Source organism: Phasianus colchicus, chromosome 3 (genome assembly GCF_987193195.1).
Source record: "Phasianus colchicus chromosome 3, bPhaCol1.hap1.1, whole genome shotgun sequence".
In the NCBI taxonomy this organism is placed as follows: domain Eukaryota; kingdom Metazoa; phylum Chordata; class Aves; order Galliformes; family Phasianidae; genus Phasianus; species Phasianus colchicus.
In genome coordinates this window covers 20,259,953-20,277,433 of record NC_143438.1, presented here as the reverse complement: position 1 = coordinate 20,277,433, position 17,481 = coordinate 20,259,953, and the positions used below count along the sequence as shown (strand labels likewise).

General features: G+C 35.5%; 1 protein-coding gene across 1 annotated transcript in view; it reads right to left on the bottom strand.

The window, feature by feature from the left end:
- The window catches only part of CDH12 (cadherin 12), a 294,089-nt gene that overhangs the window by 112,617 nt on the left and 163,991 nt on the right, over positions 1 to 17,481 (bottom strand). The window contains exon 4 of the mRNA XM_031589241.2: positions 6,224 to 6,518. Coding sequence (XP_031445101.2) covers positions 6,224 to 6,518 — 295 coding nt within the window. The remainder of the gene's footprint in view (positions 1 to 6,223; positions 6,519 to 17,481) is intronic.

The window sequence follows — 17,481 nt, the reverse complement described above, 5'->3', positions numbered from 1 at the left end:
CAGTCTGGGGAAAAGAAGGCTGAGAGGAGACCTTATTGTTCTCTTCAAATACCTGAAAGGTGCTTACAGTAAAAATGGGGTCTCTTCTCACTGGTGACAGGTGACAGGATGAGGGTAAAAGACTTCAAGTTGTGCCAGGGTAAGTTTAGATTGGATATCAGGAAAAGCTTCTTTATGTTAAGGGTTGTTAAGCACTGGAAAAGGCTCCCCAAGGAAGTGGTGGAGTCACCAGCCCTGAATGTGTTTAAAAACCATTTAGATGTGGTGCTCAGGGACATCCTTTAGCAGAGAATAATTGGAGTTAGGGTAAGTTTGGATAGGTTGCGGTTTGACTTACGATCTTTATGGTCTTTTCCAACCTGAGCAATTCTATGATTCTGTGAAAGTAACACACCTGGGAAAATCTACTTTATCAGAACTGTCACACAGATGGGTCATAGCTCAGTTACGTATCAAATGTTGTTTGCGGAATCACTGTGGAAAATCCTCCTGAGCTATCTTTAATGATTACCCATGGACAAAAGAGGAAAAATGATTGAATTAGATATAGAAAAGAGCATAAACAAGTCATTGTTATCCTCCTATTCAAATTGAGTGCAATTCTATTTTGAATATTTCATCCAATTCCCATCACTGTCTTGAGGACTTTTAAACACCAGAAAAAAGCATGGAGATCATAGTGGAGATGGTAGAGTTGTACACAGAGGCTGCACAGATTGTACCACCAGACATCTCCCCATGACATTACATAATTACATTTAAATATCTTACACCAGGTAAGCTCCTGGCTACACAAAGGCAGACGACTACAGGCAATGTTAAACCAGCATGCAGATTCCTGAATTTCTCTCTGCCCACCAGTTCATCAGATTAATTTTCTACAGATTGACATCCTTTTACATTAAACTACTGGGTACATTAAACATATACTTAAACATTATAAGCTTCTGTCAATGCTTAAGTATAACCCTTACTGAAGTATTAACTTCAGAAGGAATAGTGCCAGAGACTTCACAGAGACTGTCTGTAGCCTGCACTAGGAAGAATATACATAACATGCTTGTTATGTTCTAGTTGCTGTTTTGTACCAGGGGGGACACCCAGTAAAAATAACCTGATACCAATTTTCTAGCATCATAGAGCACTGTAATGTTACCACTGAGGCCATTTCAAGTAGAATTCAACTATAATCAGAAATACAGCTATGTAATCTGAACATATTCCATTACTATTTAATTAATAACCAAAAGGGCAAAAGAACTGCCATGATGACCTGTAGTTTGTAGAGCTCCCCAAAGCAATAAAGAGTTAATCTAGTGGAAAGGTATGGAACTAAATTGCCTGGGAAGGAACACATGGTATCTGTAACTTAGGGAATTAATGAGTTTAGTACAGTCCCAGCTGTAAGCATAGAGGAATAATGGCAGCACCTTAGAGAACAAACAGCAAATTGTGGCAGAAGTCATAAATTAGTCACATGTAATACATTGTTAAGATGATCAATTGAAATATGTCTATTTAAAGAAATGCAGATATCTCTGTACATATCTTTATCTATGGAATACATATTTAGCTCTTTCCTTCAGCGTGTTTTTAATGCTGGTATGCTGTAGTTCTGATTCACTTGGACATGAAGTTTCAATAATGGGATAACTTGTGTTTAAACCTACTCTGCATTTGCATTCTCTCAAGAGCAGGAGCTGGTACAGCCACCAGAATCAGCAACAAAATTAATTAAGCTATATTTAAAGACAACATATTTTTCTAACTTACAAATTTAGAAGTTACTTAGAAGTTACCTTCCCCTTCTCAGTCTTCATACATGGAGATTTCCATTTCTGGTTTGTGCTACATTTTGGCATTCACATTATTTCAAAATAACATTTTCAGATAAAGATGGCTAAATCAAACAAATACCAGAATAAAGAAAAAAAAAAAAAAAAAAAAACACTTTGTCATACAGTTCCTGTATTCTGCAGCTCCTTGCTCCAATGGTTATGTGAGCAATGATGTCAGCTTCTGAGATAACAGCATCCTTCCACTACAGTATAGAAACTATTCACACTTACAAAGTATCTCAAAAATGAAAATCATACATTAGTAAAGTAGCCTGCATGATACAGCAGTCTTTAACTAAGACGCTTTTCAAGTAGTACTTCTTTTGTCTGTATCTGTGATAGATCTATTTGTAACCCCTTTTTGTACTTGAGTAGATTACACCCCATGTGTGGAAGGTGTGAGGTTAATTGCTTCTGATGTAAAACAGGTAGGTATTCTGTTTTGCAGGTGTCTTAAATTAGTTTTAAAGCATAGAAAGCATCCTGCTGATGTTGCTTTTTCTGAGTAAATAGCACATGAAGAAATTTGGTTCCCAGTAAAGAATGCATCATTAAATAGAAATGGTAGTCCCAAAATTATCTTGTCTTCAGAAAAATCTAAAAGATGAGCACAATCTTAATATTTTTTAAGGAGCAGTAGTGACTACAGGGAAAAACCTATCAACCAATCAAAAAAAAAAAAAAAAAAAAAAAAAAGACAAACAAACAAACAAAAAAAAACACAAACCAAAAACCAATCAAAGAAAAAACCTCGGTCTACAGACAGTGTAGAATAAATTTAATATAATTTCAAGGAAAATTTGCATGGAAAAAGTCAAATTTTCACCTAAAACATGTATAGACAATAACACAGTTATTAGAAAATATAGGTGCTGTATCCAAATGTCTCATAGTATCTCTAAACATTATCTATATTCAGAAAACCTGATACTAGGATCCTACGAATTTTTATATCTTTTTCTATCACTAAGGCACAGGATTTTATTATAGCTTTAGGACTAGAGTTCTGAATCTGGGAATGAATGCTATGGTATATTTTCAGCTACCAAAGTTTCAGTGACCGCAATTAATAGATGTTATAAAACTGGGAACAGTGTAGCTATGAAAATTTCTGAACAGTGTGTAAGGGCTCTGAAGGACACCTTGTTTCATAAGACATTCCTCTCCCACCACTACAGAGTGTGGTACTTAAAAGGTATTTTGCATATGTAACTTTACTGCAGTGTCCAAATGGAATATATACTCTGTGTTTACAGTAGGTGTTGTCTTAAGAATTTTACTTGCTGTTTCTCTCTGAACTTTGTCTATATTCTGCTCATCATTACCAATTAATTCCCCCTCTACTTCGCTCTTCTGAGGTACCATCTGGAGTACTGCATCCAGACCGAGAGCCCCCAGCACAAGAAAGACACTTGGAACTCTTGGAACAAGTCCAGAAGAGGACCACTAAGATGATCGGAGGACTGGAGCACCTCCCCTGTGAAGAAAGATTGAGAGAACTGGGCTTGTTTAGCTTGGAGAAGAGAAGGCTCTGGGGAGACCTCATTGTGGCTTTCCAGTACTTGAAGAGAGCATATAAACAGGAGGGGGAATGGCTGTTTATGAGGGTGGATAGCGATAGGACAAGGGGGAATGGTTTTAAACTGAGACCAGGGAGGTTTAGGTTAGACATTAGGAGGAAGTTTTTCACTCAGAGGGTGGTGATGCACTGGAACAGGTTGCCCAAGAGGTTGTGGATGCTCCATCACTGTAGGCATTCGAGGCCAGACAGAATGTGGCTCTGGTCTAGTAGTTGGTGACCCTGCCTGTAGCAGGGAGTTGAAACTAGGTGATCATTACAGTCCTTTTCAACCTAGGCCATTCTATGATGATCTAGCATAAGTTTCTATGCAGTTAATCTTTGCATGTGAGTATCGTGCAACAATAAAAAACAGTAAACTGTTGGCCATCATCACCTGTCATAGAAATTACTAGAAAGGGGGGAAAGAATCATGTTGTAGCGTGTTTCCCACAGAAGACAATGTGCATGCATGCATTTCATAATAGACACTGTTGCAAAAATATAGTAAGTGAAGTTTAAAATATTAGGGACTTCAAAACTGATGACTAAAAAATCTTAGTATAAAAAAAAAACAGGACATGTTTATTAGTACTTCTGCCAAAGCAACCATATGCTAGCACTAGCTAAAAAACACTAGCTAAAAAATCAAAGTGATTTTCTACGTTATCCTCAGACAATGGTAGATCTAGGCACTTCTATAGGTGCAACTAAATAGTACTGATAATGGGAAGCAGTAACTGTTAAATCCTCTGAAAATTCTGAGCTTGGCTGTGGCAGCAAGAGCAGTGATAAGAGAGTGAACGGAAGTGGGAAGACCTGGATCTGAGAAGGCACTATCTCCTCGCACATCATAGAAGGCATTTGTCTGTATTTTTGCAGTAAGACAACCCAGCAGCAAAACCTTTAGTAACCACTAATTGGAGTTTAGGTCTCCATTTAGAATATTTTTTCCTTGACTAGACTTTTCTGATCAATTTTCATCCATCTTTAATTTTTGCTATGGAGGAAAATAAACTGTTATGAGTAAATCTTTTAGAGGTAGTGCATGTGCCAGAATAATGTGGAGGTCAAGAGGATGTATTCTTGCCATAGCATTTGCTGTTGTTTTTCCAAAGGAGAATACACTGAAATCTATTTATTTTACGTAGATGTCTGCAGGTTGCATAATAGTCATTTACATTTCAGTCTTGCAAATCACAGTCAATGTAAAAGCTATAGTGCATAGCATACTTTGAAAAGAATTCCCCATTAAACCAAACCATGATTAGTATTTTACCAAACATCCATAGTTTATAGAATCATAGAATAGTTTGTATAGGAAGGGACCTTTCAGATCATCTAGTTACAATCCCTCTACTATAGGCAGGGACACCTCCTACTAGACCAGGTTGCTCAAAGCCCCATCCAGCCTGGCCTTGAATCCTTCCAGGGAGTGGGCATCCACAACCTCACTCAACAACCTGTTCCAGTGTCTCACCATCCCTACAGTAAGGAATTTCTTCCTAATATCTAGTCTAAATCTACCTCCACCCAGTTTAAAGCTATTTCCCTTGTCCTGTTGCTACCATGCTCCTCCTCAGCTTTCTTGTAGGTCTCCTTTCTGGTGTTGGAAAGATGCTACAAGGTTTCCTCAGAGCCTTCTCTTCTCTAGGCTGAAGATATCCAGATCTCTCAGCCTGAACTCATAGGAGAGGAGCTCCAGCCCCCTGTTCATTTCTGTGGCCCTCCTTTAGACCTGCTCCAACAGCTTCAAGTTCTTGTGTTTGGGGCCCCAGAACTGGAAGCAGTACTCCAGGTGATGTCTCAAGAGCAGAGAAAAGGGGCAGAATCACCTCCCTTGACCTGCTGATCACACTTCTTTTGATGCAGCTTAGGATACAGTTGGCCTTCTGGGCTACAAGTGGACCTTGACAGCTCATTTTGAATCTTTCATCAACTGACACCCCAAAAATCCTTCTCTTCAGGGCTACCCTCAAGCCATTCTCTGCTCTGAGCAACATAATCTGAGCGTAGATGTCCCTGTTCATTGCAGGGAAGTTGGACCAAATAACTTTTCGAGACTACTTCCAACTAAAACAATTATATGATTCTACAATTCTCTGCTCCTATCGTAACATTTATGGATATGAAAATTTACCATGTTTGCAATCAATCTTCTGTTGTTGTTTTTTTTTTTTTTTTTTTTTTTTTTTTCTGGCTTAGGAATCTAGTGCACTCAATATCTTGAATAATAGGTATTCAAGACCACAGCCAAGTCTGGCTGGATCTCCCCCACTTCTATTTTTCTTTGTGACTGCCAGGTGAGGGCTATCAGTACTTTTAGCACCTATGAGGTAACAGGATAAAGAATTCTGCTGCATATCATAACTATGGGATTATGCAAATGCTATTAGTTGTGCAGCAACAGAGGCAGGAACAAGAAACGGCAAGATGTTTCACAGCAAATAATGAACACAAACAAGGAATAAAAGGGAACACACTTCATCACATGCCATATCATGTCTGAGAGTACAGAATCTCTGAAGGAATATCTGCCATGAGTACTATTTCTATTCTTTTCACGTCTTCAGGAATTAAAAGTTAAAAGGACTCATCTGTGTAGGACAATAACTTATTAAACAAGCAAATAAAGCAAAAAAAAAAAAAAAAAGAAACGGCAATCTGCATATTTCTAAGTACAGAGTGAGACGTTTCTAACAGTAACTTTTTGAAGACGTATTTTCACTTCAGCCTTCCCTTTCTCTCCTCAGCAGGAAATGCATATTGAGACAATTAAGTTATCAAGAGTTATGCAATTAGTTATCAAGAGTTTAAAGCTTCTTACCCACTGGAGACATTTCTGGTACGCTGGCAATGTAAGGCCCATCCAGAAACTTTGGCTCATTATCATTAATGTCCTGCACTTTGATGATGAACTCTGATTCAGGCTCTAGTGGCTTCTTGGTGTCAACATCCACAGCCTGTGCTCGGAGTGTGTAGAAAGGTTTTTCTTCTCGATCTAGGCTCCTTATGGCATGAATGTCTCCTGTGGTCTCATCAATAGTAAAAACAGTGCCGGCACCATCTCCTGAAAGGGTATATTTAACAGTGCCCACTCCCTTGTCCAAATCAGAATGAAGCTTGAGAACAAAAAGAAAAAAAGGAGGAAAGAAACATTAATTGCTTTTTCTAGCTTGAAAGTAATTATTATTTTTCTCTTATGTAAAATAAAAGGTGTTAGAGGAACCAATTTCCTATGTCTATAAGTGCACACAAAAAATGCAAGTAGAATGTTAATTAATATTTTTAGCTCTATCTGGTATCTAGGACAGGCAGCATTTCAAACCTGTTTTCTGCCATGAATGCTGCTCAGTACTAAAACTGCAATGAAAAAGGGATTCGGATTTGTTAGAAACCAAAACCTAAGACCAATAATGGAAAAACAGCAATAACTGCATCAAACAAATGTGAGATGACATGAGAGGGTGTCAAAATTCTTCACAGGCATTTGACTTTCACAGAAGTAGAAGAGAATCAGCTCATTTTCATTTCACACACAGCTTGTTGAAATGCTAAACAAACTCAAAGTCAAACCTGGTTTAAAAAGGACAATGCACTGCTCTTCCATCATAATACATATGAAACAGATTTTAAAAGTACTACCTCTTTTCCACAAATAGTAGATCATTTATTTCTATGCTTTCTAAGATACAGAGAAAATAGTTTGAAGCTAGGCTTTCTCTTCCCTATTGGAAAAATACAGATAAAAAAAGTCAGTTCTAACTCAATCATTTTCATCTTCAGTATCAATTTGCACATTCTCCAGCCTATTTGAATGTTAAATCTCTATTTCTACTTTGAGAAAATACTTAAAAATCTCCAAGAATTTGTGTTTGTCCTTCTGATCATTGTCTACTATAACACTGTCTTTAACAGAAAATGTAGGCATTTTTGAAGTAGAAATATGGTCCGATGAACATCTTTCTCAATGTCTTCATCTGATTCATGCTCATCCTTTAAATACAACTAGAAGTTCTGAATACATACTCAAGGTTACATCGCAGATGCTGAAATAGCTTTTAAAATACTCACCTGCTTGTCCCACCTAATGAGGTCTAAAGAGATCTGCTATAATGGACACAAGTTGGAATGGCGTTTTCAAGAGTGAATTCTCTTTAAGCAGATTATGGATATAGGCTTTATTTACATGATGTACTGTCCAAGGTGAAACACAATAAAGGAAACATGGGACATGAAATGAGATTATGTAGAGAGTGAATTACTGAAAAACATAATGGTTTTGGTAATGGGGCAAGAAGCTAAGCCACAGAGAAAGAGGTAAAGGCAATTATTAACATTTATAGCTATTGCCTTGAAATTGAAAGTAGGTCCTTGTAACTGTGGAGGAGGTCAAAGTTTGTGGGATAGAGCGAACATAAACATAGTCTCTTCTTCGTCTACCTTTTCATTTCATCATTCCTGCTCAGTGAACATACCGGATTCTGATCTTTCATCTAGTTACCCCTATATGGGATTTTAAATTATTTCTCCAGTCTGAAAGGAAGCATTTTGCTTCTTGAGCACTGGTTTACGGTGGAAAAATTCAAAGGAAGTTAATTCTTTTCTTCCTGGGGAGTTAAATATTCCCTGCTTGTGAAATGAAAGATAATGGAGCCTGAGATAATTAATATCTATTTCTTCCTCATCATTTTAATTTAAGCAGCTCGCAAGCGTCCTGCTGTTCCATTATACCTTGCTCATCTGAAACTTGCTATTTTTCTTCCATTATCAGTTAGAGGCTTACAGACACAAATGTAGTGAAACAAAATAATAAATCAAAAAGATGCTGAGAAAGCTCACAGAAAAAAATGTAATTTTATAAAGGGAATCTCAGCATTTTCTTACTTATTTCACTGTATTAAACAAAGTATGTCTGGGCTTTATTACAATGTCCCCCTTGCTCCATACTCCTGGACAAAGGAATATCATAAGGAAGAAGAATATAATATCCAAGCAAGGATTTGTAAACAGGAAACCATGCAAAGAATATTGCCTCTTCTCCTATATCCAGTTATCAGACTTGGAACTAAAGCTGAGATGGCTGAGTCTCTCTGAAGCTGAAGGGTTTACATTCAATTAGTAACAAATCAAGCTAGGATTATAATATAGAGAAATAATTATACTTTTTATTTTCCACCAATAGGGGAAAAAATAAAAAAATATAACAAGAAGAAATCAAAACAATGGCTGCTAAAAGAATGAAAGAAGGATATAAGAAGACAAGCACAAGCAAATCTCAAATTTACTGGACTTGGCAATTAGTAGCATGAGCAATTCTGTAGTTTAGTTGTGTTTACTGTGCTTCAGAAATATCACTCAGGTGGTATAATCTAAAAATCATTTCTTTGATTTAACCAGAATTGCATTAGCTAGGATTTGTCACATTGTGTTTATTTCATCAAACCGTACTATGTTATAGGCTCCTCAAATGCTGTTACTGGACAATGGGCAAATGCATACTTATTTGTAACCCATATTGAGCTATCCAATTTGTGGGGCAATTAAACATTACAAAGCATCTAATTACTGTAGTTAAGTAGCTGATTGCTTTAATTTAAATTGAACTAAATTCTCCAGCAATAAAAAGAGATGCAACGTTGACATTCAGATGCAAGGACAGACAGAGAGGAACTAACATTGGTTGGACTCAGAACCACAGTATTTGAGTTGGAAGAGACATTTAAAGGTCATCTAGTCCAACTTTTCATCAGTGAACAGGGGCTTTCACAGCACTAGAAAATAGTCTTGGCACGGAATGCTTAAAATTTTCAAGAAAGCAGTTTAAGCTAAAGAATAAACACATGCAAGTGTATCTTGGTTTTATACGCTACATACTGTATTGCATTAGGAGAAAACACACATTTTGTGCTGAAGAACATATGGAAAATTTGCAATAGGGTATTTTTTTCTGACACTGTATGCACCAGTAGTCTTGTTCTGGTATTCCATTTTTCCTCCTGATTTGTACTTATTTTTTAATTCCTGCTTTGCTATTTGAACACAACTACAAGACAAGAGCGTAACTGCAAAAATCTTATTGAAACTCCCCTAATATGTTTACATTTCAGAATTATTTAAATTTATTAAGACTATGTGGTACAAACAAGTGTATTCATATGAATTTTCTTCACTACTACATTTTCTCTGTAAATTCTGAATGCTAAAAATACCACAAAGGTTTGAAAATGCAAATGATTCATTTCAAATATATTCTGTTATCCTCTCTACTAAGTAACACAGAGACAATTTTAGGGTCAGATCATTGGACAAATCTACCGTAAGTGTAAAGTTAATCATTTCTTGCAATAAACTCTGTTGGTGCAAAAAACTATGACTGTTTTTTTTCTGTAATGGCAGATAAAGGCACATTATCCCATAATTCTTGTTAATGTGTACAAACAATAACACATATGGCAAAGGAAAAGACTGACAAAAAAAATCAAGTATGAATAATAAGATGGAGAGCATTGTGAAGTACATTGTGTAAATCTATGCAGAAACTGTGACAGTATTCTTGAATCACATCCAATACCAGATGCCAGACTGAGTCAGTTTACTGGGCCACATGACCTAACAGTCTGCTTCAGCCTGCAAGTAGCTGACAGCTAGTTTGCTTCAGAGAAAATGAAAAAGTTGATAATACAACTCACCAGAAGCATGTCAAGAAGAAGTTATATATTAGTTCTACAGGCAGTTATGTCTAATCGATTATTGCAGTAAATGTTATGGCAGGCCATAACACTTCCTGTCCTTCCTTACCACCACTTTTAAAAACAAAGCCAATTTATTTGCTTTGGTAAACTCTTACAAATGTTTACAAAATAACTGTGCAAATAATTCTGCAGGAATTCAAAATCTTCTAAAATTCTAAGGGGAAAAAAAAAAAAGAAAGAACTAGGGTAAGTACAATATTTTAGTAGCATATTTTATAGTAGAAAATTTTAGTGTTTTAGAATAAATAGTACTTTAGTGGAATATTTTAGTAGAATATTTTCAAAATCAAAACACTAAAACACTTTCTCTGGAAGTTGCTATTGTACTACAGAAAGAGTCCTACCTAAGAAGGTTCAAATTCTGTGGAGGGAAGGAGGGACGGAGGGAGGGAGGGAGGGAAGGAGGGACTACTGTGATACTCAAATCATAGGTCCATTAACATCTGAATGTTTGCCTAAGACTTCCTTCTGTGATGTAATGTTTTAAATCCTCCAGATCTACTTTTTCCCCACTTTCACAGAAAGATTGTATATTTCTAAAGGCAGAGATTAACTTTGAAGTAGCAATGTTTCAGAAAATCAAATGATGCATAAGGACATACTTTTTATAAGAAGGATCTTCAGAACATGAAGGTGGCTTCTTATGGTCTCCATGAACATTTATACATTACTAATAATGAACTAAGCACATCCTGACAGCTGTCAGTAAGACAAATAGTTGTTTGTTTGTTTGTTTTCTAAAAGCAGATTTTATCAGCTTACAGCTTTAACAATTCTGTGTTATTAACCTAGTGTCACTTCAAGAATTTACACAGATGCACAAATAATTTTATATGACTTCTGTGAACACTGGAAAGATCACCAAATCCATTAATTTAGCATACTTGAAGTACTACTGTATGCTCCTTGCAGAACTGAACATGGCAGTAGCATGGATCAGAAACGTGCATTCCTTGGTAGTAAGTTCCTCAGCATCCTATGCACCTGATTCTAAACTGTACATTTTAAACACTTCAATCACTTGCATTAATGAACTTCAAATGTTTTGGAAAGTCAAAGTACTTTGTGAATTCACGGATATTGGTAAAGAAAGCAAAAGCAAACTAACAACCTACAAAACAAATAAACAATGCAAGAACAAGAGACAGAAAGAAAAAAAGAAAATAAAACACTTTCAAAAGGCAAGGAACATTGAAATAAGTTTTATTCTGTTACCAGTATCATGGGCTAAAAAAAAAAAAATAATCATGAAATGGTAGCCAGAACTGAGGAAAAGAAAAAAATCATCATTTCTGTATGGAAAAGGCAGATGCAAAGTAGAGCTATGATGGCAATTCTGATCTGTAATGTCTTTGTGATGGAACAGAGATGACCACTACAGAAGAAGAGGATGTAAATGACAAACCTTTGATACTAGCCACCTAGAAAGACTGTATTTGGAACACTGTCCTTTTTAAAGAGAGTTGTTTGTGAAGATATGTATTATATAACACATCTTATATTGGCAAGTATTGCATGATCTACATAGATTGCAGAGTTTCATTTAAAACTTGATCATTAGACTGTCATCTGTGGCTTTTATATAAATGTTATTATTTCTTCCAACTAAAAACACAAGCTGATTTTTTTTCCCCCTAAGATACAAAGTAGTGGGGTCACAGACTTTAATTCAGGAAACCAACTTACCTAAAGAACAGAGCAATTGCCACTAATCAAATCAAATACTTTCATTTTCTCCTGTCTTCATCACGCGTGACATAGAGACACCCTTCAGAGGACATTTAGGGACAAGACATTATCTGCTTATGTCACATTCAGTATAAATGTTTATTGATCCAAAAATTTGGATGACTAAAGGCACCTTTCGAATATGCAGCTAACGTGCATTAATCAGCCAAGATCCCAGACTAAAGCTGGTGTCAGGAAGAGTTAGGACACAATATAAGCATATGGAAAGAAGCAGTAACAAAATGATGTAATAAAAGAAAGATGAATTAAAAAAAAAAGAGGAGGAAAATAATTGTTTATATAGATTGGAAAATATAGCTTTGTTTCTTTATAGGGCTGAAAACTATCTGCAGTAAGAAGGTTTATTTTTGTACTAGTTTTGTAAAGGACTTTTAATAGACATTTCCACCCACAAATTGTCTTAGTTCTATGACAATATTAATCAATAATTAAATAAATCAATTAAAGAAAAAATATATATACATGTATATATATAATAAGGTAATACTAAAAATAATTATTTGAAATAGCAAGTTGTGCAGTTTTATGATCATGATTAATTTTCTTAGGAACATATTGTTATAGTTTCTTTATGTTTTCTAAAATATCTACCTTCAAGAATTAGCACTTATCTAATTTTTATAAAAGTAATTAAAAAAAAAACAAAACAACACAAACAACATGGTTCTTTCTTAATTACCTTTTATATACTGTCCAATTTAGATTAGTATACTTTCTTATTCAAGAGGAATTAAATAGGAAGGTTTTCTACCCCTTTTCTAATGATTTGTTTGTCAAATAAAGCTGAGTTTTATTTAAATTAAATCACTGATTATCCAATTAAATAAAACCATTATCTCCTTCTGTCACAGGGATTTAGTTTAAGCATACTAAGTCAGACCAGACTTTTCCAATAATGAGCATGGCTGCCAGTTAGTAATATTGATGGCAAATAAGTCATTAGGAACAAATTAGTGAGGAACAAAACCACTACCTGACCTGATCTGTTCAAATGAATCCTAATCTTTCTCATCACTGGTGACTTAAGAAGCTATGAATTTCTGTTATTCTATGCTCCTCCAGAAAAATAACTTTTGCTGCACTATGCTGAATTAAAAAGTAACATGCAAAAGAACATTCTTAAATAATTATCTTTTTCTTTCCAAATAAAATCAATTGCACAAAGTGAAAGCTCTATCAACACTAACTTATTGAACACATAAGTAATTATACATGTAAGTTACAATTTGCATATACTTCTGATGATGAGTTTTGAACCATCATTTCAGCCAGAGTTGATGCATATAGAAACACTGTGTCCTGAGCTTCTCTTTTTAACTTAAATGTATTAATATTGGAATTCAGTTTTGCATAATTCATATTCTTATGAACTCAACTCCAAATTACAGTGTGTCAACTAGCTTAAGACTATAGCTGTGTTGAATTTCATTTGGGAGAAATAATAAATAAAACTTAATTGACTTCTTTACTTTGCTCAAATCTCTAAGTAAAGCATCTGAAAAGCTGTCAGGATGTTCATTATTTCAAGTCTTTCAAGCTTAAACCATGTTGGTTTAAAAAAAAACCTACTTTTTATTTTATGAATTAGAAATATCTTCAATAGAGATCTTGCCTGAAGAGCTGCGTTAGGTACTGGATGATTATTTTCTTTCCTAAGTTTTAGAAACATTTTAGTATGCAGAGATGTTCTCCCTTCAGTTCTCATCACAAATCTCCATGTTACCTCACCTGCCTTGTGAATTTCAGTATGCCACCTCTTGGGGACAGATCCATACACAGTTCCTAACTAATGGTTACGGTGACACAGAGGCTTCCTTCAGCACCCTCTGTTGTGATGTTCACACACTTCTGTTACTGCTTAGAAAAGAGGGATATTTTGAAAGCATCAGTGTTCTGCAGAACTGGAACAGTTTATGGGACCAAGAATCTGTTGAAGCTTTTACCAAGAACAGTATGGTGATAAAAAAAAAACCACAGATTCTAACAACAAATTTCAGTAACAGCAATTAGACAATAACCGAAGAAAAAAGATTGAGGAAATACACCAAATTCCAATTTCTTATTTCTCCAATGCAGTTCTATACATCTTACTGAAATAATATCATGTAAAGTGAAGTGTGCAGCTGCTGGTGACAGCTCACTGGAAATTCCCCATCACATTACATTTTTATAATTCCAGAATTTTTAATAATATTTCACAGAAACATAGCAGAGGATTGAATCTGAAACTCTTAAATCCAAAGACCTCAACACATTAGGTGAGAAAAGCAATGCTGTGCATGGATCCCTTCGAACAGAGGTGGTATTTTCCTTTTACTATCACGTACTTGAAATTCACAGTAAGCTATCTTCTGGTTCAAAGGAATGTGTGCAAGACGCTGCCTCTCAGATGAATGCATTTCAGTTGGCAAAAGCAGATATAGTTTGATTTACACCTGTGAAAATGATGATTCTTAATCAACCACCAGCACTCGGCTGGAAAACTGGTGGCTATGTTTGAATGTAATGCTGATGTCTGAAACTGAGAAATGAAGGATGGAAAGTTACGATGACCAAGGGTCTGGGGGGGGGGAAAAAAAAAAAAAAAATCACAGCTCTAAGCAGCAGATACTAATGCTCCTTTTCAAGGCAATACTTACTTTTTAATTCTAAACTCAAATGAAGGAAAGCCATTACAACCAAATTGTGCATTCTTGCTATTTAATTGTGCGAGATCTGCAAAACACTCTATGTTATTGCTGTATTTAATTAAAATGGCAAAAACAAAGGTGTGGTGTTCTTTGTAGCTAGAATACATTATTGTAGCATTTCCCATTTGAAACAGGATTCTGTAAGAGAAGCAAAAAATATCTGCATCTCTCTAGACGCCACATACTCACTGGAATACATTATTTTGCATTATATTCCCTGTTGTACTACTACCATAACATACATAAAAGATCAATGCACAAAAACATGGATTACAATGTATGAATAAATATGAGATCTTCTCCAAAAGTAAATCCTATTTTATTATGCTGGACCATGATATCAGAGGTGGATGTTGGTAGCGGAACATGGCACTAGAAGTTGAACCTTCCCACCAATATTCCTTTCCATGTTGTTGCTGGGTGACAGATGGCAGCAGAGAGGCAGTCTGACAAATTGACGTGGAAGTTTCAGAAATTAAGCTGTTGGTAAGGTTAGATATTTTCAGCTTAAAATGAAGTGTACTTACTTGCCAAGTGAAATAACAAGATCTGTTTTCTTGCAAGTGTGTGAAGGTAATTCGTTTTCTGTAGAACTGTACTATAGATATCTAAAGCTACAAGATACAAAATCATATAGTTTATGTTCCATATTCCTTATATGTTATCTACTCTGGCTTTACATTGAAAATACCACCAGCCATAGGGGACACTTGCTTGAATACCAAATCCCCCATGAATGGTGTACGAGATTCTTCATTTCACCTAATTATGGCCATAACATTATGGACAATGTTTTTCTAGATATTTTTGATTTCCCATAGAAGCTGCAGCTACAGCTGCTCAATTCCATGGACATTTTTTCCTCATAGAAATTGTCCTACTGATGCCAATGGCAATACCTTGCCGTACACTGAAGGATTAACTATGAATATGTCACCTGGAAGATAGTGTATCATCATATACTCAGCTTCTTAAGTGAAACAAACAAACCTGCCTACTAACAGCCATCATGGAAGAAGAGTATGCCAAATTGCACCTGTGGCTCTCTGCATCCACATAGAGCTTCCCAGGGTGATGTTCACTTCTCTGCTCCCAACTGCTAGAGTCAAATTAAATCCCTTCACACTTCCAAATTTCCCTCTATTGTAACATCCCATCTAGCTAAAGCTAGCCTCTTCTAGCCTAACTCTTCAAATATGACTTGGGCTCTCTGACTCAGCTGTCCAAAAATTCTAGAGACAGGTTCTCCTGAAAGTCAAAGACTCCCCAAAATAGGTTTATCCTGCTTTAGGCAGTCACAGTTTCCTGATATTCAGAGACATGAAAGGACACAAATCACCATACAGACTCCTGTTGCATTACCCAGTGGTCCACCTGTGCCAAGATCTTTGTTTGTATATCTAAAAGACAGAAATAGTTAATAAAAATCACTAATGATAAATACACAGTTTTAGCAGCAGCTCTATTCTAAGTCTAAAAAAACTGGTTCCTGTAGTTATAAAACAGTAAGAAAGATGAGCTGTAAGGTTTCTACCTTCCTGAGTAAAGACATACCTGGAAACATATGCTGAAAGAGTTTCTGTTTAAGGCCATTGCATTTGGAGAGGTCAAAGACTCTAAACTGATTTTACAAGCTCATGTTTAATTTGACATTGACTGGGACCCTAAAGTAGCAAATAAATCTTCAGCCATTTCATTTTTTATTTATTTTGGTATGTTCCTCAATGCCAATCTGAACTTGGGGGTTAGAAGCAAGGGCCTATTAAATTCTGTTGGAGCTGATTAAGCTTTTTTTTTTTTTTTTTTTTTTTTTAATACATCAAATATTTTTCTTCACTGATTAGATTGAACATGAATATATAAAAAAATCTTTTCCTCATGTATTTAAATTTAATGCTATGTTGAATACAAAAAATGTGCTCTGTAAATCACACTTGCTAAGCACTGTCAGCTAAGGTATCTCTTTTTCCTTGATAATGACACTTCTGAGCAGGTAGGAAATGACAGAGTAGAACGATTCTGCTTCAACCTGTCTGTCACTATGACAAGATCCACTATCATAAAGTATTTAACTACTTCCCTTTTCTAAATAAGGGGAAAAAAAAAAGTCATCTTAGTTTCTATCACAGAAGCAAAAAATAAAATAAAATTTTAACACATACATTTGAGAAATAATATTAAGATATTTACAGGCACAGGATACTAAGAGTGGAAAAGAATATTATCTGAGTTTTTAATTGCCTAGTCTTCATTTACCTTGGTCCTCAAATAAGAAGAAAACACAACATTATACAAAATAAAATACAAAATGATCTAGCATTCATTAATCAATAATACTTAAAGAGCATGAGATACAGCCATGGACAGTACAGCAGAGCATCTGGAGGAATTAATCTCTACCCTCTGCGCATATGCTTGAATTCCAAGAACATACAGTTATGTTCTAGCTGCAAGATTTTAAAAAAGTTTTAAAAAAGCTGAATTAATGTGAAACCATTTTTTCCCCACAGAAGACTGTTGATTTTCTTCATGTTTCAGAAGCAGCATAGGAGAGGGTTATGTTGTAAATGGGTCTTTCATATTGCAGAAACATTCAAAATGGTTTCAAGGTTAAATTTTATTCGGTCATGAAACTGTATCTTGGTGAACTTTCTACATCTTTAATTGAGGTCTAGGTGAAATTCATATAAGTCAAATAAACAGCAATACTATCATTTAAAAAAAAAAGAAAAAACAAAAAACAACCCACTACTGACTGAAGGTGGTTTCTCATCTGGTCAATTTGCACTCTTTGTCTCTGAGACCAACAGGAAATCTGGCAAATAGAGCATTTGAAGTGATTAATGAACAGCAGAGTACCAATTTATGAAATTGTGTCTTAAATGCAAGTA